At 43.2% G+C, this 23,743-nt stretch overlaps 1 protein-coding gene across 1 annotated transcript in view; it reads right to left on the bottom strand.

The window, feature by feature from the left end:
- Positions 1–23,743, bottom strand: part of LOC147718790 (connector enhancer of kinase suppressor of ras 2-like) — a 1,944,591-nt gene that overhangs the window by 144,107 nt on the left and 1,776,741 nt on the right. The window contains exon 22 of the mRNA XM_086967239.1: positions 6,765–6,868. Within this exon, the coding sequence (XP_086823365.1) occupies positions 6,765–6,868 (104 nt within the window). The remainder of the gene's footprint in view (positions 1–6,764; positions 6,869–23,743) is intronic.

Below are 23,743 nucleotides of genomic sequence, written 5' to 3'. Positions count from 1 at the left end.
TTATATTTTAATCATGATTAATTGAGACACAGCTGGCTATTGTGATTGTAATGTGCTATGGACTTATTGTTTTAATATATATGCTTTCATTAAGCCGAATAAAGAAGAGTTACGTGATTGACAGTGAACCATGGCTTCTTTTTCTAAATTGTTGTTCATTTCTGGCAAGCAAGCGGCATCGTGCTTGCTCGCTCAAGAATTCTTTTTAAACCTCCATTGCATGAGCCTGATCCCCATTGGGAACTGTCTGGGGTGTGATGATCCGCAGGGAGACTTACCCTACATGTTCTGGCACTGTCCGGCATTGGCACACTTATTGGGTGGTGTACTGGGGCAACTTGAGAGGGTGCTGGGATGGGACATATCCCGAGACCCCAGACACGTTCTCCGTCATATCACAGATGACACTATCAGACGGCGCTTCTTTGGTTGGGCTTAATTGTCACTAAAAGGGATATTGAGAGGGTTTGGAAGGAGATAGAGCCCCCCCCCTGTGGAAACTTGGGCCAAGAGCATGGATCTCTGCATGGGATTAGAATGTCCAATATATTTGTGACGGGGCTGCCCCCAGAAACACTTAAAGATCCTGAACATTGGGTGGAACACAGAGGCATACAGATAGAGCCCTGCACAGACAGACCGTGGGCTGATGGTAGGGATACAGGACTACGTAATGTGGGCACTCTCAATGTAAAAACAGAATGATTGGGCTATGCCCTGCTATAATATTGTCTGTGGTTCAGGTGACGTGTGTAACGTGATAGTTTCAATGCCTTGTCACTGTATTGCAATATATTATTGTATTTTATACTGGTAACACACTCAATGGGCTGCTTCTTTCCTGAGTTGTAAAATCAATAAAAACAAGAACATTTAGGATACTTTAAAAAAAAACTTTTTATCGTGGTGGTTGTTCATATGAAGATTCAGCAAATCAAAAAGGAGAGAGAGGACTAGGTAAGCCAGTCCGGGTCCCCTGGTTATATGTAGAGATATCAATATAGGACTAGCTATGTTGTGTTAGAGGAGACTCAGAAGGTATATCTGTAGGCAAACCCTTAGGTTTGGACATGAAGCCCTCACACACCAACCTAGTTGGTGTCATGCTTCATCATCGGGCCCACCACAGTGACACCGAATGTGTCCCGGGTGTGCTGCGACTCCAGATTACTGAGGAGCAGGTATTCTTACTGAGTGTGCAGTGCTGGTGAGAATGGAGGTGAAAGGTTTAAAAGCTATCCAGGAGGTCCCAGTTCCCGAGGGTAAAGGTAAATTTAATACCTGGGCCCCTGTTAGCAAGATAAAAAGGCTGTGGACGTTGTGGAGTATATTAGGGGCTCCTACGTCCTTGTGGTCTACATGTTTCAGCCAGGCCTTTTGATTAAAACTGGCTTTCCTCAGGACCAAATGAGTATGTGTGAGTGAAAATAAACTATATTAAGTGAAAGTGTATGGTAAAAAAGTGTTGCACTCGCTAAGGTGCCGTACGTGTAAGACGGGGATTCCCTCTGCTTTACTGTACATAAAACACAAAACAGTACAGACATACAAAGAGAGTCATTGAGAATGGTATTAACCAAAACACAACAATTGCCGGCTTCTGGTGTGCGTGAGCGACCTAGAGCGGCAAAAAACTTAGCCATGAGTGTGCCATGGCTATAGTGAACTATGGCGGTAAATTATTAAACGCAGTGGCAGTGGTGGGCTACACAGCGAAACAGGCATAGCGTGAGGTACAGGTAAGTGTAGAACATAATTCCTCACACTTGCTACTTGCTGTTAAAGCCTCATGGGTCACTTGGCAGGGAGGGAAAGGAGACCCTAAACATTTGTAGAGGATTACAGTTAGGATATCACCTGTGGAGAGAAATTGTTGCTTACCCAGAGCGTTGTGCAGAGATCAAGCTTACTCACGGTATTTCCGATCAGCGGTTCCTGCGACCTATCGTCCTGCTCCAGTGTCCCGAGTGAGCTTTGCCAGAGTCAGGTAAGGGCTTAAATAGCCGGTTTGATTGTTATCACCTGGAGAGGGGAGAGGGCGCGGTCGCGTTTTCTGTTTAGGGCGCAGGCGCTGGGAGCTAGCGGTTTTTACCTAGCGCATGCGCAATGTGAGGGTTCCAGCGCATGCGCGGTAGAGGTGAATGCGAGCGCTATGCAGTCGCGCATGCGCCATGGTACTGGGTTGGCAATGGTAGTGGCAAGTGCGCGCGGGTCCGTGCGCAACTGAAGGAAAAAGAAAGGAATAAAGTAAAAGGCCCAAGTGGGTCCCTTATTATTTAAAAAGCAACAACAGGGATTACAAGGTATATATAGGTCAAGGAGGCAATTACAAAATAGGGACAGACCACGAGTCTGAGCGCAGACAGGGATACTGACCAATATCTTACATATGTGTTTTTTATCTCGCCAGAGCATTCCACGGGATGGAATCATTGAGCCCCTCTATATGGGTAGAAAGGCGATAAATCCAGCGTTGCTCTTTGGTGAGCAGGGTCTTCTCATCACAACTTGAAAGTGCGAATTGTTCGATCACCGTCCAGGTGAAATCATTCGGGGTGTGATTTTGCACGATGAAATGCTGGGTCAGTTTGCTGATGTTTTTACCACAGCGCATGGTGCTTCTGTGTTCAGTCATCCTAGTTCTGACCTTCCTAGTCGTCATGCCTACGTATCTCAAGCCACAGCGACAGGTGATTAGGTATACTAGGTTAGATGAATTACAGTTTGTGAATTGTCGTTGTGTCCAGGTTTTCCCAACTTCCAACGACAATGTCTTTGAAGGGGTAGTCAGGTGGCAGACGCTACAGTTGTAACACGGTTGGTGGCCTATTAGTTCTGGTAGGCCCCAGGTGTTTAAAATTGTCTGGCTGGTTTGGTGTGTTTTTCTGGGTCTCGTAGTGACCAGCTGATCCTTCAAATTTTGTGCCCTTTTGTATCCTAACTGTAATCCTCTACAAATGTTTAGGGTCTCCTTTCCCTCCCTGCCAAGTGACCCATGAGGCTTTAACAGCAAGTAGCAAGTGTGAGGAATTATGTTCTACACTTACCTGTACCTCACGCTATGCCTGTTTCGCTGTGTAGCCCACCACTGCCACTGCGTTTAATAATTTACCGCCATAGTTCACTATAGCCATGGCACACTCATGGCTAAGTTTTTTGCCGCTCTAGGTCGCTCACGCACACCAGAAGCCGGCAATTGTTGTGTTTTGGTTAATACCATTCTCAATGACTCTCTTTGTATGTCTGTACTGTTTTGTGTTTTATGTACAGTAAAGCAGAGGGAATCCCCCTCTTACACGTACGGCACCTTAGCGAGTGCAACACTTTTTTACCATACACTTTCACTTAATATAGTTTATTTTCACTCACACATACTCATTTGGTCCTGAGGAAAGCCAGTTTTAATCAAAAGGCCTGGCTGAAACATGTAGACCACAAGGACGTAGGAGCCCCTAATATACTCCACAACGTCCACAGCCTTTTTATCTTGCTAACAGGGGCCCAGGTATTAAATTTACCTTTACCCTCGGGAACTGGGACCTCCTGGATAGCTTTTAAACCTTTCACCTCCATTCTCACCAGCACTGCACACTCAGTAAGAATACCTGCTCCTCAGTAATCTGGAGTCGCAGCACACCCGGGACACATTCGGTGTCACTGTGGTGGGCCCGATGATGAAGCATGACACCAACTAGGTTGGTGTGTGAGGGCTTCATGTCCAAACCTAAGGGTTTGCCTACAGATATACCTTCTGAGTCTCCTCTAACACAACATAGCTAGTCCTATATTGATATCTCTACATATGAAGATTCAGCCATTAAAATGTTCAGACGCGCTGCAAATTATATCGTCCAACCATTTGAATTTGCAGGCTCTCCAGATTGTATCTTCCTCCAAATGTGAGATGTTAGAGAGTCTGGACCTGCTTGTTGTAATAAGAACATGTATTTAAGTATGGAAGCTTTCTGAGCCACTTCTTGATCCATTAAACCGAATTCCAGTTGAATATGGGCCTGTAACATCATGTAAGGACAGTGAAATAAGATACTGTATTCTATGCATTGTGATGTATTGAGAAACATACTAAACCTATCTGGGAAAGTTTCTATGCCAAAAGTAATTGTAGGTATGCCTTTATCACTTTCAATAGCAGAAAGAATGATGGAGATGATGCCTTGCCAGAAAGTGCCTGAAAGGAGGCTATTAGAGACTTAGGGCCTTACAACGAGTTTAGCGGTGTTCCAATGGGACTGCATTGTGACGATTCTGGGAAGACTGTCATGCCAATGGTGAGCCCGCCTGCCAAATTACGACTTAAATCCAGGGCAGGCTGTGCAGTGGTAGGGTGATTGCAGCGGTCTGTTAGGCTCATAGGAGAGCCTTACAAGCAGATCGCCGCCGTGAGAGTGCCTACTGCACGTTCCTGCACAGTATGGCAGGCACCATGTTGTGCATGCCACACTTTGAAGGAACAAGGGTGCAATTCTAGGGGAGGCACAACATGTACCCCCCCCCGCATGTACCCCCAGCCCCAGAGTAGGCCTGGGGCTGGGGGTAGGCCTGGGGCTTAGGGCCCCCTTGCCTGAATGTCCGCCACCCTTTTCATGGCGGTGTCCCCGCTAGGAAAAGGGCAGTGGATATGCAAGTAGTAATATGCTTGGCACCATCAGCATATTCATGCCATTTGCAAGCTGCCGCCACCTCAGGATCCTTGATACCCGCGAAGGCAGTGGCCTTGGGGCAGTCCCCCTGCCACACTCATAATGTAGCAGGCCGACTCGCCGTGGTGGTCAGAACACCACTACGAATACAGTGGTACCAGGATGGTCATACTCGTAATAAGCCCCTTAACCTTTTGTTTTAGTATGTTAAGATTTAGACGATGGACACCCTGCTCTTGTAGCAATACTCTCAGATATCTGTTTTTGGTATTTTTCATGACTGGTGTTCCCTCCCAAATGACAGTTGCCTTTTTTGTAACTTTTTGCCAAGACCACTTCGTTTGTTTTTCTAAAGTTGACAGTCATCTCATTCTTATTGCAGTATGTATGTATTCAAGATGTTTAGTACCTCTGTAGACCTGTTCTGCTTAAGCTTAGGAGAAACAACATAACCAGCGTATTGCAATGAGTTTATTGGCCTTCAGTTAAGTCCTGTGGAGTGGGTGTTTACTATTTATATTTGAGTGCTCAAATCTGAGATGAAAAGGTTGAAGTGTGCAGAGAGCACACACACTTGCTTAAGACCCTTCTTTGTCAGCACCTTCGGAGAGAGCGTCTGAATTGCTCCTAGTTTATTTTGCGTCCATGTGTCGGTGTATAAAAGTTGGGTGCATTGTAACAATTTTGGCAGAATAGTCCAAGAGCCTAGCTTCTGCCAGATACGGTTTCTGTTAACATGGTCAAAGGCCTTTGTGAAATCTATAAAAACATGTACAAAACAGTTTTTTTGTGTGCATGGCTTTTCTATTAGTCATCAAGAGGGCTACCAGATTATCTGTTGGGCTTGCCATAGCTTTAAACCCAAGTTAGTTCAATGGTATTAGTTTTGATTTGGTAGCCCTTTCCTCCAAGTCCATTGATAGCTGAATGTGTGTCCAGCAAGGCCAACTAGCGATAGCTTATCCAACTTGAGTAGATTGTGGGGGGACTTTTGACCCCCACCAGGACTCCAAGATGTTTTCTTAGACTAAACCATAGTTGAATAAAGTGGAAAACCATTCTTTCCCATGCTCAGGTTCCTGTATGTAAATGGCCGCGGGCAGTCTATTCGGATCAGTTGCCCTGCCTCCTCCACTTTTCCTTATTTTAGCCTCTACTTTTTTATGGTGGGAAGTTACGGGGTAATAAAAATGATGTCATGGAGGGGCAGGTTGTGCTCCTGAATGCTGGTATGAGGTTAGAAACTCAGAACGGATTCTGAACAATCAAAAGAGTATACTCAGTTGTGTTCTTCATGCTGACAGTGGAGTGGTTATAGTGGGCCTTACTCACAAAGGGATGTGTGCACGTAATTGCATTTTAGGTGAACAAAAAAGCCAGGGAGATTACAAGTTCTTCATACTGGTTTCCAAAATAAAGATACGTTTAGTATTGCTAAGCTCATTTACAATAATGGAAAGTTTGCCAGTAACACAAATATTTAACATGGTAAATCTAGATTTAATATCGGGAAAGGAAAAGTAAGAAATAGAAGTAAACACTAACTTACAAACTGCTTAAGGAATGCTATCAATGTGACTCTGTAAACACTTTTAGTTAGCTCCATCCTGCATTTTGTTATCAGCAAAGTATAGAATAAAAACGATTTTTGTGTGTTTCAATGCACACATATTTGATATTTTAATACTTTTTGCACCTGCCTTACAAGAGCCACCTCTTTTCTTTCTTTCCATCCATCACATATCCTCTCAATTGGCTCGCAGTGCACAATTTGTCTTTTCAGTATCATGCAGCTTACTGTGACAATAAATGATTTAGCCTTCATTCATTTCTGTACTTTGAATGGGATAAAGTCCACTGAAGATACATTTTGAAATTGATGAAACTTTCCATGGTCGGTAAATTGCTAGAGCAAAAAGGGCAGCGACCTCCTCTCTATTCATTCATGTAACACAATAAGAGTCATCAACTTGTTCTGTTGGCTTTGCCAACAAGCTTTTCGCAGCATTTAAGAATTTTTTACAATTTTCCCAAAGGAAGAGAAAGGCCTAAACCTGGTACTAGTGTATCTTGAAAAAAACGAATCGCTGCTACAGAACTTACCGAGGGGGTCCTGTGATAGGTGTCGCACAGTGTTGTGGGTGGCGCTTCCTGTTTGAGCGTCAGAGAACCATCCAGATCATCCTGGTCACTTTCGCTCCAGTAATCTGCTAAGAACATCAAGAGTCTCAATTAGTTTTTGAAGGTGACTTCACATATAAAACTTTCTACTGGGGAGTAGTTCTCACTAGTATTCAGCATCATTCTTAATTTCGAGAATCCTCTAAAATTGAAAAGTTACACTACATGCACAGACAACAGTCAGCATTGTTTTTTATATCAGTAATGAAATGTGTGACCTTGTAATGGCAACCTGAACATTATAGTAAAATGTCATCTCGTCTGCAAGTCTCGCAATTCTAACTGTTGAGTTTCACCTATCTAGAGAGAAATGTGCACTTTGTTCTCATATTGTATGTGACCTCTTTAAAACTATTGTATGTATGGCATTACTTGTGCTTTCAAGCCAAAGCTATTGTAATTTGAATGTATAGTACCAGTGTAAGCTTTCAGCAGTTAAAGTTAATGTGAGAAGTTGGCCTGGCATATGCTGTCCACTAGTTACAGTGGGCACCTTGCACCAGTCCAAACAACCCTTATTGACAGGTTTAAGACAACCTTTGTTGAAAGCTATCCTAGTGGTAGCTATGGAGAGCAGCCTTCAGGCTACATCTTGAAGGAGTGTAAAGCAGCTTGGTTTACCAGATTATAACCTTTTGACTGTCTATATGAAAGGAGAATCACATAAGGTATATATATATATATATAAAATATCTGTATTTATTACTAAACGCTCTCTAGTAATCTCTTTGTGAGATTACAGAGCAAGGTACACACTAAATATAACTTCAGTAAATAGCCCAATATACACTGGGCCCCGGGAGGGGAGGGGATGAGGGGGGGGGCAAACCATATATTAAGAAACTGCTATAAGAACCACAACATTACTAGACACAAGACCTAGAGCCTGTAGAATCGCTATGACCCCAAGGAACCACCCAAGGTGGTCACACAGGGGACCCACAGGGGACGTGTGCAATGTGAGAATACAGCCGCGAACTCTGTTAGCTTCTATGGGGAAAGTCGCGTTTGGAATTTTAAAGATAAAGTACACTTAGGAGAGGATTTTGAGCAAACCTATTTAGACTTAAGGGGTTCTAGGGCCAACACCCATGGGAGCACCGGAGTACTCGAGTTACTCACCCAGGGAAGCCGGTACATAGGTGTCAAATGGTGTCTGGAATCGTCGTCGTTTTCGAAGGCAACCTGCTGCAACTGCTGGCATGGAGAGAAAAAGTGTAAGTGTGATCCAAACCAGGATCGAAGATGTGAGGAACCTGAAACCAGAGGGGGCAAAGTCTGGGACACTTGCCAGCGACCAGGGGCACGATAGACAAATGCCCACCGATGTCGGGTGCTTCAGGTGCGGAGAGGTGAAGCTTGACTCTGCAGCCACGAGGACCAGGAGGCATCAACGACAACCAGGAGCTGGATTCGAGCTGTCCCACGAAGGATGTCGAGTGCTGCGGCATCGGTGCTCGGATTGAACACAACAAGCCTTGGCAACAGCAACCCATGCATGAAGAGAAAAGATGCTTCGGTGTGGACCAGCTAGGTCCAGGGGACTCCCCAAGCGATAGAGAACAGGGGACATCTGAAGCAACCAGGGAAGCCCAAGGGAAAGTTAAAGTTGCCTTATCAGGGACCCACTAGTCGACGGACCAGGGATCGCGAAGGTACCTTGAGAGAAAACACAAAGGGCCAGCTCACAGAACACTCGTGTAGTGTAGGCCAGCAATCTTCAGTGGAAATGCTGCTCGGGTCTGGGCTACAAGTAACCCAATGCACAGCCTCAAGGATCGTCGAGAAGCAGATGCACTTGCAAATGTGCACAGTGTCCAGGGGTTCCCGTTCCACGGTACCCACAAGGGCAACAGGTCTCAGCTTTGCTGGGGACTCGAGTCGGCCTCTGGGAAGTCTGGAAACCCACCTCCTGTGTTGCAAATTCTTCAGAGTCCAGCAAGAGCTTCGGAGATACAAACAGGTCAGATGCTTTTTTGGAGCCTGCCACGCAGGGGAGTAACTTCTTTACTCCAAGGGAGATTCTTCAGTCATCCAGCATCGTGCAGACCATTGAAGTTCCAGGATTCATTATCAGAGTTTCATCCAGGTAAATCTAAAGTCCTGTAGTCAGGGGTTCCTATCTTATACCCAAGGAAGGGGTGGGACAAACTCTGGGTACTCACCTATGGGAGGGTTTGGAAAGAGGGGTGGCTAAACCCATTTCCTTTGTCCAGTTTTGCTCCAGAGCAGGGGCTGGTAGCCCCTGCAACCGCTTTGAACTGGGCTATGCACAGGGACACCAAATGTGCCCCCAGTGCTGACTTCAAAGCACTCTTGGAGTGCACCCACCCAGCCACAATATACTAAAGCCTGTCTGGGAGGTGGTGACACCTCCCTGTGACAGGAAACCTATTGTCCAGGCCTCCCCTGCCGGAGTTCCGTCCAGCAGCAGGAGGCCAGACTTGTGTCTGCGGCATCCATTTTGTTATGCCAGGGTTCTGTTAAACTGGTAATCGGTGTACCGGTGTGGTCATGTCTCTCCCTCTAGGAAGGTGGAATCTTACCTCCATACCACGACTGGTGGGGGGGGGGGGGGGGTATAATTCCAAAGTGTTTGCTTGCAGCCATTCCAAAGTAAGCATTTCAACATGTTTCCTTGCAGCCATTCCAAAGTAAGCATTTACCACAAGGTTATAATGCACTTAAGAGTATATGGTCTGGTAGCATCACCGAACAACCCAAGAGAATAGATTCCAAAGGCCGCAGAGGGGCCCTGCTCATGCATGGGCACCCTATACCCTATCACACAAAACCCAGCACCCTGCCTTCAGGATTGATAAGGCCTGCCATAGGGGTGCACTGATAGGTTTATATGTGTAGTGATGTAAGGTAGATATAGGGAACCTATATCTAAGTAAGGGGTGCATACACCACCACACACAGGCTGCTGTCGCAGACCTGTGGTGTCATTTTGGAAGGCTCTCCAGGGGTGGCATAATACATGCTGAAGCCCCTGGTAGGCCTCTGGGGTACCTACGTCCTTGGTACCTAGTGTACCATATACTAGGGACTCATAAGGGTACCCCAGTAACCAAACTGGAATGTACCTAAAGTACATGGAATCATTTTAGAGAGGAAGCAGCTAGGCTGGGGTCCTGGTTAGCAGGGCCCCAGCCAGACTAAAGTAGAAAAGCAGGGAAACATCAGCAAAAAGTGGGGGTAAGTATAAGAAGCAGATCCTACTCTCCTACAGTCCACATTTATTGTGCCGTTGCTATATGCTTATTTCTGTGAACCTCTGTGCTTCTGTATGCAGCATGCTATTGATACTGCAGGGGAATAAATATCTATTGGAGACATTTGCTGTCCTCCATGCCATTTGCCCCTACATTCTCCTCTGCAGCAAGCACCACCACAATCACAAACACACAAAAAAACTAAAACCCTACAATTGAGGATTTACTACCCTAAAACTCCAAAGCTTTACAGCTTCACAAATAGAAAGCACTACAACTCAATGCGGCATTATGCTTAAATAACATTGTTCAAAACTATCAGATCAAAAACTATAAATATTTTGGGCCTAATTACAAGTTTGGCGTTCCATAGGACCACCAAACATGCAGTGGCGATCGGGGACCGCTGCACCGGTAGTCTGGCTTCTGTATTATAACTACGGCGGTCAGACCGCATTAGAACTGCTGCAACTGCCAGGGATCGTGGATCCATGGCATTGGCGCGGTGGTCTGAGACTTCAATATGCTTGATGGCGCATCTGCAGCACCGCCAAGCATATTATGAGTTGGCTGCCAGCCACCCTTTTCATGGTGATGGAGAGTCAAGAAAGGGGGCACTACAGGGCCCCCAGTTGCCTCTGGGCCTTTGGGATGCATGCAGGAGGGCACATGATGTGCCTCCCTGCTGCATGCACCCCCTGTTACAGCGTGGCATGGACAGTCCATGACATGCAGGAACACACTGTAGCTGACACATGGCACTGCCTTTCTAAGGCTCTCCTCTGGAAAGGCAGCTCTGTGTGCCAGCCATGGCAGGACCGCCCACCTGGATTACAACTTGTAATATAGTATAGCCGGCGGCCAACTTTGGCTTAACCAGGTCCTTTGTCCTGAAAAAAGTTTGATTTATAAACTTTGATCATTACCATGATTTGACTCTGTAATGTTATGTTAAGAGAGCCTGTATTGCGCATAGCTGCCTCAGCAACGGGGCTTCCCAGCGCTGAACTCGCAATCAAAGGTACTGAGACTGCATACACCAGAGAGAAAAGTGAGAAGAGGTAGCTAGATGAAAAAAGCCCATCTTGAAGAATTTCATAATGTGCATATGGATCTAGGTATTCCTGAGGGAGAGAGGCAAATTGTTCCATAAAATCGGGGCCAAGGCTCAGGAGAAGCAGCCCTCTTAATTTGAGGAACAATGGCCTGATTAAAGTCGGCTGATAAGGGTCTTATGGGTGATGCACAAGGTCTGAGAGTGTTTGTGCTTGTCCACAGGGAGCCAGTGCAGCTTCTGGAGAAGCCCAGAGGTAGAACATGATTTTGGAAGGGAGAAGAGCAACCTTGTCACAGCATTTTGGGCTATCTGAAGTCTTTTCATCACAGCTTTGTTTGCTCTTAAATATAGGATATTGCAGCAATGAAAATGGCACAGAATTAAAGCGTGGATAATGGTTTGCCTAGTACAAGGGTTGAAAAAGTCTATGATGAATTTCAGGCTTCTCAGGAACCTGAAACAGTTGCCTGTCATTGATTTGTCTTGGGCTTCAAAGGCCAGAGATGTCCATCCCGGTTTTTAATAACTGGTTAGAGCTTGGGACCTGGACCAAGGGTAATCAGCCACCAGCAGTCTCCCTAGGAGTGAGAGTGTTTACCCAGCAGAAAAATTTCAGTTTTGTTGGCATTTAATCTCAAGCAGTTACTATTAATCCACTTAGCAACTGCAAGCATTCCTTTCTGAAATTGGCCATGTCTTGCGTTGTGTTCTCAGCGAGTAAAAGAGTGAGCTGGGTATCATCTATGTACGAGACCAGCTGGAGCCTTAAAGATTTTACAACCTGTGCAAGTGGTTGGATGTAAACATTAAATAGAGTATGGCTCAAAAAAGAGCTCTTGGGGTCTTCAAAGTGCATGGATTGACGATGAGATGCGAAGGGAAGAGAGAGCACCTAAAAAGAGAGCTTCCTCAAAAACAGAGGAAGACCAGGTCAGCGCCAACCCACGTATCCCAATGTTATGTAAGCTCTAGCAGTATTTTATGTGAGACAGTATCGACTCTAGAGGTCAAATCTCCATGAACTATAGTTATGAAACTTTTCAAAAATGCCCCAAATAACTAAAGGAAAGGCAAGGTAATGGTTGAGGTTTAAGTTGTAAAAAACAGTTTGCTTGACTTTTTAAAAAAGATTTTCGTTTTTACAATTGTGAACCAAATGAATGACTGCATGTTCATCGAGGATGTGCTCGATGAGGGGCTTGCAATGCAAAGTACTGCATCAAAGATGCATCTCGCAGTCCTGCATCGCCATCAAGGATGCCGTCTGTGAAGGGCTTTCAATGTGAAGGCCTGGGTTGGAGATGCATTATGCAGTGGAGGTTATGAGGAGGCTGCGTGCTGCAATGCAAGGTCAGGGATGTGGTTCTCTGTAGTGGTTCTGAAGTGGAGTAGAGTCCCTTCACTCGGGCAGCAGGGGAGCAGGGCAACGGCAGTAGGGCAATAGAGTAGCAGTCCTTCTTGAAGAGCTGCACAACTGTTCTTCTCAGTCTTCCACAGGTCCAGAGGAGTACTGAAGAATTGGGTCTGAGGGTCTTTTATTTATACCTGGTTAACACTTTGAAGTAGGAGAAGGTTCTAGAGGTTCCCCCAAAGAGTCGTTTGGAATTTCCTGCCTCTCTGACGTGGCCCCAGCTTGTCTGGAGTCACAAAGGCTAGTGTCAAAATCCTTTGTGAGTGTGCTCAGGGAGAGCCTTTATGATGTGCAAGTATGGTAGGTGACTGCTCCTCCCCCTCATCAACTCCGAGATTGCCAATTCTGCCAGCTACTATTCCCTTTTGTCTCACTGTCTGGGAGCAATACATTAAGACCAACTGTCAGCTACACCTAGTCACGTGGCTGATGATACAGGGTGCAGGCACCAAATGGTTATTATAAGAAAATTACAACTTTCTAAAAGTTAAATTTTCTGAATTGCAATCTAACATCCAACTTTAGCATTAAAGAGAGTCTTAAATTATAATACTTTAGATAGCAAACTCAACCTTCTTACCTGCTCCTAATTGAAAGTTATCACTATTAAATATAATAAGTTAACTCAATGTTATCCTATGGGAGAGGTAGACCGTGCAGTACAGAAAAACGAATTTGAGAGTTTTTCACTACCAGGACGTGTAAAAGTTAAAAGCACTTGTCCATCTTTTTAAATTCACTGTAACCTGACCTATGGGCTGTTTAAAGCCTACTCTGGAGTGACATTCATGCAGGTCCACTAGCAGCATTTAATTTACTGGCTCTGCGTATTCGTAGTATCACTTTACTAGGGACTTACAAGAACATAAAATGATATTTGAAGGAGAGAGCACATATACTTTAGCACTGGTTAGCAGTTGTAAAGTTCACAGAGCCCTAAGGCCAACAAAAAAGAGATCAGGAAAACTGTAGGTGTGTGGCAAAAGGTTTGGGGGAAGACCATCCTAAGGGTGACTAGTCTAACACCACCTTTATATCCTAAAATTACTCTTATCTTCCTTTACCATTACAGAACCTTAAACCCCAAAATTACTCTTACCTCCCTTTACTGGACCCCACCCCAAATCCCTAAATTTACCTTTTTTTTATAACGTATTTTTGTTGGCATCTCTTATATATTCTTGTAAGACTGATCAGCTGTGGTTTTTTCCTGCCTGTTCACCTTTATCCATCAACCATGATTTTATTTTGGCAGCTTTATTGGCGAGTTTTTTAAATGCTTCTTGGCTAATGTTTAACTCCCAGGCCTTGTGAAAATTGCGAGATGACAACACTTGGCGGAGCACTGTTGACCAGCTGAGTTTGATCGTATGCTGGCTTTTCATTTCAGACCAACAAAAAGAGGCCAAGGATTCCGGAGGGGCGGCTCTCAACTTCCAGCACAATTTAAAGAAGCCATTCTAACCGGGAACTGATGCTTAAGTCCGAATTCCAAGCAAACTTGAGTTTGGCAAGTGTTTTGTGGTATGCAGTAAATCCTTTTGAACAAGACAGACTGTAGAGTGTTAAGGATGCTTGGTCTTTGCCCTTGAAGAGTTCCGAACCATAAGTCAAATACAGTAAAAATGTAGCGCTGATAATTTGCACTAAGTATGACTGAGATAAACTACCCATTTTTTTGCTTATTAGATTGAGTGCAAAAACAGTTTGTTTGCCAAGGTCCTTCGTTGTGCAAGATACTTTTTGAAGCGATTTAGTCTGGAGTCCAGTTCCACCCCAAGGTATTTGTAGGTGTTCACCTGTTCGATCTTATTGCCATCTACATTCCATTTGAATTTGAAGTCTTGCTGTCTGTTTTTTGGCAAGAAACAGATGACTGGTTTTACTGTAGTTTAGCCACAGACCTAAAGATTCGATTATACTATGTAGAGTGATGATTTGGGGCTGCAAGCAGATGGAAGTCCGGCTGCATAAAACAATGTCATCTGCATATTGTAAGCTGCGCACTGGTCTTAGTGCGAGTTTTGGAGGGTCACTCAAGACTTCAGAAACTCAGAGAGAACATGCACTTTAGCACTGATTAGAAGTGGTAAAGCGCCCCAGAGTCCTAAAGCCAACACAAGAGGTAAGAAAAAATAGGAGGCAAAACGCAAAAAGTCAGTGAATAAACCTGCAAAAAAGGGCCAGGTCCAACATACAGCAATGCCACTGCTTCTGAAACCCCATGCACCGATAAAGATGTCTAAGTTGTGTCTAGTGCTTCTACTCAGGCATAAGCCCATTTAGATCTGTGTAAACCAGTGATGGTATACCACTCTTCAGCCAATTACTGAGCACTTTAGCTAATATATTCTCTTTGGACAATGATATGGGTTTATAGGACCTACTGTCCATTCTGGTTTTCCCAGCCTCATGTATCCAGATAATAGTGGCCATTCACGAGACATGAGGCTGGCTACACTCCTATCTCACTGCTTTAAACATTGACAGGAGATGCCTCCCTATAATACCATAAAGGGGGTTAAAAACCTCCATTAGGAAACCACTAGCCTTGTGAACTCTCCCACTCCCAACCGAACAATAGCTTCCGGGATTTGCTCCACTGTCAACTGCTCCTATATCAGATTTCCACCTGCCTGAGATGGCAAATCTCTCACAACATCTGCCATTTAAGCATCCCCAGCTTCCAGTCTAGTAGGGTAATGGCATTTTAAATGATCAGTAAAAGTCAACGTTTATCCAATATTTCCATTCTGATCTAGTCCCTGCTCATCTAACACCATTTGCAGCCATTTGTGTTCTTCTTCTTTCGACCCAAGCCACATCAATAGTTTTCAGGCTTTATCTACTAATAATACAGATTTTTTTCACAGGGTCAGTGCTTCCTATGATACAGAGTTCCTGTTCTATCAGCTCTTCTTCCACCTTTTGAGTGCCATTTTTCTGGTAGCCCTGTTTCTTCTGAGGGTTGTGACCTCACTTATGCCCTCACTACTGCCTTGTATGCTCTGCACAATGTTGTGTATAACCATAAACATTTAATAAATTATTGTTGCAAATAAAGGTTTTGCTTACACATAACATAGCAAAATAATGCTTTTGATATTACATTGCCTAGGCCACTTTGCAGGCGGAAATCCAATTTTTGTGACCAAATAATTGAAAAAGTACACGTATAAAGCACTGGCTCTAAACAAGTGAGCAATAGCTTTATAAACTGGGATCATTGTCTTTATAAACTCTAAGAGTTTGAATTCTTTCTTGCAAACACTAGTGATCATGCCTTTAAAAGAGAGTCAGTTAAACACAGGCTGGATCTTTCAGGTGCTATGTTTTCAATAATTGTCTTTTCTTAGCTTGAACTATAAGGGCAGGAAATGAAATTGCAATTTGAGGCTTCTGAATACAATGCCTCTCTACATGGTAATAATTTAGCCGTCGTAGCTTGATATTCTACTAATTTATCTCAAACCTGTGTATTTAAATGCAAGCATTAGAACCCCTGCTCAATCATTGTCCCTTTTGTTACCTAAGTTGGAAAAAAAATGCTCAGATTGGTCCTGTCTAATGTTACACTGAGAAGAAATATTATACTGTCTGGATGTAACTCCTTGTTTAGTTTATTCTCCAGGCAGTGACATTACGAAAGAAAATGTAAAGCGACATGTAGAAATAAAGCGTATGTATGTCTAACTGTTTTATTGATATTTTTTTGTAGTGTTTAAGATACTTTGCCAATTGATTTTGGAATCACCTATCGAGGCATTTCAATGTTTATTTTCTATTTTTAGCACCTTTTTAAAGAGCAAGGCCTCACCGACATCTAGCACAAATTTATTTATATACATTTCTGGTTCACAATTGCTCATCTATAACTATTTGGCAATGTCTATTTTATCTACTTGTATATCAGACTTAGTTTGGAGTTATGGTACCAGATGTGGAGAAGTGTGGCTCAGGGGTTAGAGTGGAGAAGTGTGGCTCAGGGATTAGAGTGGAGAAGTGTGGCTCAGGGGTTAGAGGCGGCAGACCCGGAAGCTGAGATCGGCCCTGGACCAGGGTTCAATTCCCCGCCTCGGCGGGTCTTGGGCTAAAAATTACTCGGACTCGATAATTCTCGCTCCGGTGCCTTCTTGACTCATGGGTTCACACTCTGCGACTCTGGGCAATAGCTTGCTTAATCTCCACAACGGCCCCTCGCTGCGGGATGCCTGGCTTTCACCTTGTGGATACCCTGCCTGGGGTTATCTCACAGGGGAATACCAGGACGGGTTCCCTAAGCAAGCGCCGGGAAACCCACTGCGGGTAGCTGTGCGCTATATAAGCTCAAATACATTTACATTTACATGTACGTAGCTTTTTTGAGCTCGCAAATGGACCGAATCGCAGAATAGGGCTATCCGTGACTGTAAAAAGCACTTTTAAATGTACAAACCCTATTTTCACTTTGGTAACCTATTACCGAACAGCAGAATGGGTTAGCGATTAGGTATTAGGAAGGGGCGTGTTAAGGGCGTCCTTTCCTAACAGCAACTCACAGTGGTATGAGTGAATGGTAAAACATTTGCATTTTACCACCTACTTCAAGTAGGTGGTAATCCATTCGCAAACAGGAAGGGGTCCCCAAGGGACCCTTACCACTTTGTAAATGGTTGTAAAAGCATTTTTTCAAGAGCATTGCTTTGAGGAAAACGGGCCGAATAAAAAAAAAAAAAACATTGCTTTATTTAAAAGCAATCACAGACATTGTGGTCTGCTGACCCCAACAGATCACCATCCCTGTGATTTTAGCGATTGCCAATGGGTTGCAAATTGCAATCTACGTCATGAATATTAATAAGGTAGGTATATTTGCGATGAACTGGGAATCGCAAACAGGATAAAAAACACTGTAGTACAACGCTGTTTGCGATTACCTAATAGCGAATCTCAAAAATTCGCTATTTGGTAATCGGAAACACAAAAGTATGTACATTTAGTCCTAAATTCTTTCATGCTTAATTGTGTTGGGCTATGATAACGTCTGCATTCCCAATGGCCCACTGTGGATCTGCACCCCTCCAGTGTCTCTAGCACTTCTTTCATGGCTACGTGAAAGCAAGAATACTTATAGGGTGAAGGTTTTAATTTATATATTTCTGCGTGGCATTAAAATTGAAGCAAGTTAAGCATCCGTACCTGGATTTACTAAGCACTTGCTTTTTCCTAAAGCAATGGAAGAGCTTGAGTGACGTTTACAAAGCCATGCAAATCGATATTTGTGTGGCCTTGTGTCACTTTTCACCTGAAAAGTAACACAACGCAGCACCCTGCATCGGAGAAGTGTTGCATGGTACATGGGTGGAGCATTGGTGGTTCCATGCATCCACCCATGCATTTTGATGCAAACCCAGGTCTACTAAAGTAAGTTAACCTGGATTTGTGCTAAAATGGTACATCTACTCAAACTTGGCATAAAGAGGAGAAATATGTTTATTTCTCCTATTTACTTCCTCTTTGCAAGGGGGCTGCCTTTTGCAGCACACATACAAAGAGGAGTAAGCCTCCTAGGATTGTTTTTGTGCTGGAAGATATCCAGTTCTGCACAAAAACAATCTTGCCTACAACGCAGGATTCCTTGCACCATGATGTAACGATGCCTGAGTTGGTGCTAGGCAGCCTTAAGTGCGCCAGCATGGGGAGAGAGCTGAACAGTTCCATATCTTTGTAAATGTGGCAAAGTTAAGCTCTCTCCCCTTAACACAACTCAGCACAGGAACGTGCCTTGATGCACTTTGGTGAATTTAGCCCTAGTCTCTAACAGATTATTCTGCCAGTCAGTTCTTCACAAGTACATTTGTACGCTATATGTCCGTCTAGTGCTGAGTTTAAGTGAAAAACTAGCTTGATACTCTAAATCTGTGAAACTCAAAGGCCCTAATTATAACTGGGAGGGTGAAATCTGGTACCCAGTGTTCGCAGTTTATTAGGTGTATTAACTAACTCCAATTACAAAATGCACTTTTCAAAATGGGGCATAACAATCACATGTAGATGCTTTCTGCGCCAACATCCACTTTTCTTGGTATTTACCAGGCTTTTTCTCTGCAATATTTCTGGTGATTTGACTTAATGAAATATATCCATGGAAACCTGTGGGGAGTGTGGATTTTATTACATCCAGCAATTACAGCAGGTAAAATAAACTTCGCCTATGCCCAACTTCTAATGCCGTCTGTTTTTCAGGGTTTGTCATACGGACACACTCTTAGTGAATGCGTATAAAATCAAAACATTAGTCTCCAAAATAAATTTCGCCGGAAATGCTATTAAGGCGGCTACAATGCTGACAGATAGTGAGTCATAAACATCGATTGCCCTCATCATGTAGAACAAAGGAAGGTGGGCCGAGCCGGTGCAAGGCCACAATGAATACTGCATACAGATTGGTTCTTCAAAGGAAAATTCTGGGCGCCAGAAAATTGATTTTAATTCAATTACATTACAGTGTTGTGATATCTCAAAGGCTGAATAATAAATAAGAAAACAGAATACATTTGCTATAGACGTGAGATGGCAATGTTTTAGAAACTTTAAATTTAGATAATTTTCCTTGCCTACATATTTTATAGCAGCTAACTTGCCGTTATCTGGCATATGTCTTTAAATGGCCATCATATTTATTAAACAAATGAAAATTCAGGAATATTTTAACCACCCGTGCGTGAAGACAAGGTCAATGATATTTTATTGATCAGGTCGAACGCAAAAGAATGTTTTGGACAGTTAGTGGTATGGTGACTCAAAACATATATTGATCGGTCTGTTTTTCTTGGTATGCCTGGTCTGAATTTTGATACTTAAACCGATTGTTGTTAGTTGAAAAATATGTATTCATTTCCTCTTATTCAGCGTATACTTTTCTTCACAAAACAAAGGACTGCATTTTATAAAGTTAGAGCTAGGCATAGGGATTGCAAACTGTTTGCATTGCAAGTTTTATTTATAAGGCAAACGTGTTTCATGAATCATAATATTATATTCATATTATTTTATTTTATTTAATTTTATCTTATTATTTTATTTTTACTTTATTTTACAAGAGGTATTGACCACATTGATTACTAGCTCAGGAGTTGAAACAAACACTTAACATAAAGGAGGAGATAATCTCCAAGCGGTGCCTGGTTTCTGAAGGCAAACTGGGCTGTTTACATAGAGAGTACACAATAGTGACCATGGGACTGTGCTATCAGTGGCCTGTGAAAAGGTCATCAGTATGCAGGGTGACCGTCACCGGTGCCAAGGCGGTGTCTGGGAGACCTGCGAAGACTACATTGCACTGCCAGCTTCAGCATTTGAATGTGAGAGGAGAAATTGGGATTTTGAATTTTAATAGGCTTCAGTTGAGATTGTGCTTGCATGTGCCTTAAAGGACACGTTAAATACATACAGAAGCTAAGACATTTGTGCACATTTTGACATGGGGGAATTTTTAGAAGAGTCATATTTGTTTCACATGTATTGAGTGACGTTTCTTTGATGATGACAATCTTTGCCTTGGTGGGGTTAACTTAGAGGTATGCAGAGAGCATTGACATCTAAGTGGTTTTTAGGCATGCCCTCAGTTGTTGCATGCCAATGGCAATGACACTGATTTATAGATGTGCCACTGGGTATATTTTGCAACGGAGACGTTTTGTTTGGCAAGAATGGACCTAGGGGTTTTATATGTCGTTTAAAAGTCAATGATAACCTGTTGAGCTTTGGAGGTATGGAAGGTGGCTCTTGTCACCAGAAAGGACTGGGGGTCTACAAATGTCGATTTGGATGAACCAGTGTCTGTCAGAAAGGAAAGAGGAGACATATTACCATCCTGTGAGGGCATTGCACAAGCCGGATGAGACAGTGCACAGGAGGTCCCAACACTGTATGGGATGGTCACAGCTAGCTGGTTTAGGAACACTAGGAATTCGAGGTGCCCTTTCCCTGTAATCATAAGTGCAATTTCAAGGATTGATTCTAAGCTGCTGAGATGGCAAATTCTGATTTACTCACCAATACAATCTTGAATCCATTGTCTTCTTAGATGTGACCCTTACCAGAGTAGTTAACCAACTTGTAAGCAAAACTTATTACAAACCCACCAGTACCAACAACCTTCTCCATTTCACAAGCTTTCACCCACGCCCCTTAAGGGAAAACCTTCCCTTTGGCCAATATCTACGTATACGTAGAAATTGTAGTAACCTTAGAGATTTTAACATCCAGGCCGATGACCTTACTGTGAAGTTATCACAGAGGGGTTATCCCAAGAAAATACTACAAAGAAGCCGTAAGAGGGCGAGGAACAACAATAGGGAGGCCCTGTTGGAAGATCAAGAAAAAGAGACAGAAACTGAGGTCCCATTAACGTGTGTGACAACCTACAGCAATATCTCCAACGCTGTCAGTCGCTGTATTGGCAGACATTGGGGAATACTGACAAGCAATGGCCGCAACTGGCAAAAACCGTTATTCTCCTATAAGAGAGAAAGAAGCTTGCATGATGCCCTTGTACACACCCGCCCCAGAATTGACCAGACCATACACCATCAATCTGTTCTCAATGCCTGGGGCCTACCACCTGTCATAGGTCATTTCCCTTGCGGTGGATGCAGTGTGTGCCACCTTACCACCACTACCAAAGTTTTGCATCTGGAAGAAGGAAAAGAATGGCAATTGAGAGGTCACACCAACTGTAATTCAAGTAACGTCATCTACTTGATTACATGTCCCTGCAGTTTTAGGTACGTGAGAATGACCACCAGGAGGATAAAGACACGTATTGTGGAACACCGCAGTAACGTTAGATGTGGCAGGAACACTACTAAATTAACTACACATTTTTGGGAAAATGGACATGGCCCCAATGATGTGAAATGGGTGATAATAGAGCAAATCAATTCAAACAATGAAGGCACTCTTTTTGAAAAGGAGCAAAGGTGGATATATCGCCTTTCTACACACCTCCATAGTCTTAATGACGAGATTCCGTGGGGGTCGGTAATGCAGAGATAACTGTACCATTAATCGTTTCAGACTCTGTTGATTTCTTTTATAGTGGTTCCTTTCTGATATAATAGGAACATAGTTCATACGTATTCTTCCCCTCAACAGGCTATTTTTAGCTTTGCTTTCTATCAGTTTCTTTTCAACAGAAGGCTGATTTATGTAACCGATTACATTATACATTACTGGGGTTAGGTTGATAAAATTACCAACTGCCTGTCAACTAAAATACTTTGTCTGGTACGCCTTTTTATATACATATGTCCCGCCAGCACTTTGAAGAAATAAGCGTTTTTAACACCAATAATACAATCTCGAGCGAAGTTCCATTCACCAACATCAAGGGGCTTGTCTCGGTCTATCACGCCGAGAGTCTATGAACCTGGCACAGTTAGTATAAAAACAGCGAGGCTCCTTTAAGTGTAATTTGGAGTTGTAGTACCACGTGACCGCTAGCCACGCGGCCGCGCCCTCCCCGTACTTCCGCCTTCCCTTCCAAATAAACCCGCCGCCGCATTGCTTCTAGGATGTATCGGGCGGCGGACGTGGCTGAAGCAGGTTCACAGACGGGGAGTCGCTTAGGAGCAAGTGAGTTTCCGAGCATTTCTTTAATCACCGCAAGCAATCATTGTGACCTAAGCTACGCGCAGGCAGAGGGGATACATATCGTGACAATCTCCCTGTCTTTTTGCTATCAGATTGACCGAGCGTGAAGTTTTCCCCCTGCCGCCAACCCATGATGTTCGAACACGGACATTTTCAAGTGAGTTGGCCCCTCTCTGACACAACATGCTATCTGATTCCTCCCTGCTCGAGGGGTGTATTTGCATTCTAAAAACTCCAACTTCGTGTTGGTTTTATATTTTGACAAGCACTTTCTGTGATTGAGTATCTATCCTTCAAGTAACATGCACAAACAATGTGTCTTGCTTGTTTTTGATAGGCTGATAAACAGTGAACACTGGTTTGTGAACCCAAATAATGAGAAAGCCTTCTTTGCTTCTGGTCATTGTATCCTTAATTTCAACCATAACAGAATAATTCTCTGTATTAATTCTATAATTTGGAATACACGTGCACGGTTGTTTAGACAAATTAACTTAATATTGGGATATGCATAACCGCCACATACAAAACAGATTTGTTTGTTTCTTTTATATTTCAGATTTTTTGTCTCCCTTAATGAGGCGAGACCTTTGGATATTATCCTCCATAGGAACTCTTACTAAATCAGGTTGTATCAGTTCACCTTTTTCCTTTTTCTACACCTTAGGTTAGGATACCTTAGTGAGTGTCCACCAAGGAGTATGATTGAATGTTCTGGTCCTGACGAATGCTGAGCTGACTTTAGGCTCGAAAGCAGAAACATGTTGACCATCTTTGTTTACTTGTCACCACTGTGAGGACTTATTGGTTCAAACTAACTCAACCAATCACCAGTCCATCCTCCTTTTTTTCACCGTTTTTAATAGAGTTAGAGCTACCTTCTCAATAAAATTAATTGTTTGATGAGTAGCCCAAACTCTTTTTAAAGCACTTTTCCCATCACTATTTCATGTTCCTTTCAAACTATCAGGGACCCAATGAAGACAACTGGCTACCAACTTTTAGTTGGGGCCTGAGGGTCCTTTTTCCACACTAAGCACGTGCACTCTATTTCTTTACTAATTGGGAACCTATAGTCGGTGTAAATTTCTACACTGACTACCTGCACATCTGGCTTCGCGTTCTCTTTTCTTGTTGTCTGTCTCCTTTGTTTGACACTCTTATGTTGATTGATATAAATTCTGATTGGTGCATGAACAGGATGTGGGGTTTGTGCCCCCAGAATATCAATGGCAAAATATTGTGGTGTGAAAAAAGTGAGGACAAAATATTGAAGCCAACATATTAAAGGTAAGTAAGTCTAGATTTTCTATATCTAACTTGAGATATATGTGTCATGGTGATATAGATAGATGTCTTCAAAGTACATAGATGTGCAGATATGAGTAGTCATTCTATACTTCTTCTATATGAACTTACCTTTCAATATTTTGGTGTTTGATATTTGGTCCATGATATTTTTGTTTCACAATATGCCTATTGTCAGTCAGTCAGTCAGTCAAAAAGTCTTTATTGCGTATTTTCATCATAAAATACATACTATATAATACAAAATCATGACATTACCTCCATTTCATAC

Source organism: Lissotriton vulgaris, chromosome 4_1 (genome assembly GCF_964263255.1).
Source record: "Lissotriton vulgaris chromosome 4_1, aLisVul1.2, whole genome shotgun sequence".
Lineage (NCBI taxonomy): Eukaryota > Metazoa > Chordata > Amphibia > Caudata > Salamandridae > Lissotriton > Lissotriton vulgaris.
The sequence above is the reverse complement of the archived record's forward strand: the minus strand, read 5'-3'. Positions and strand labels throughout refer to the sequence as shown.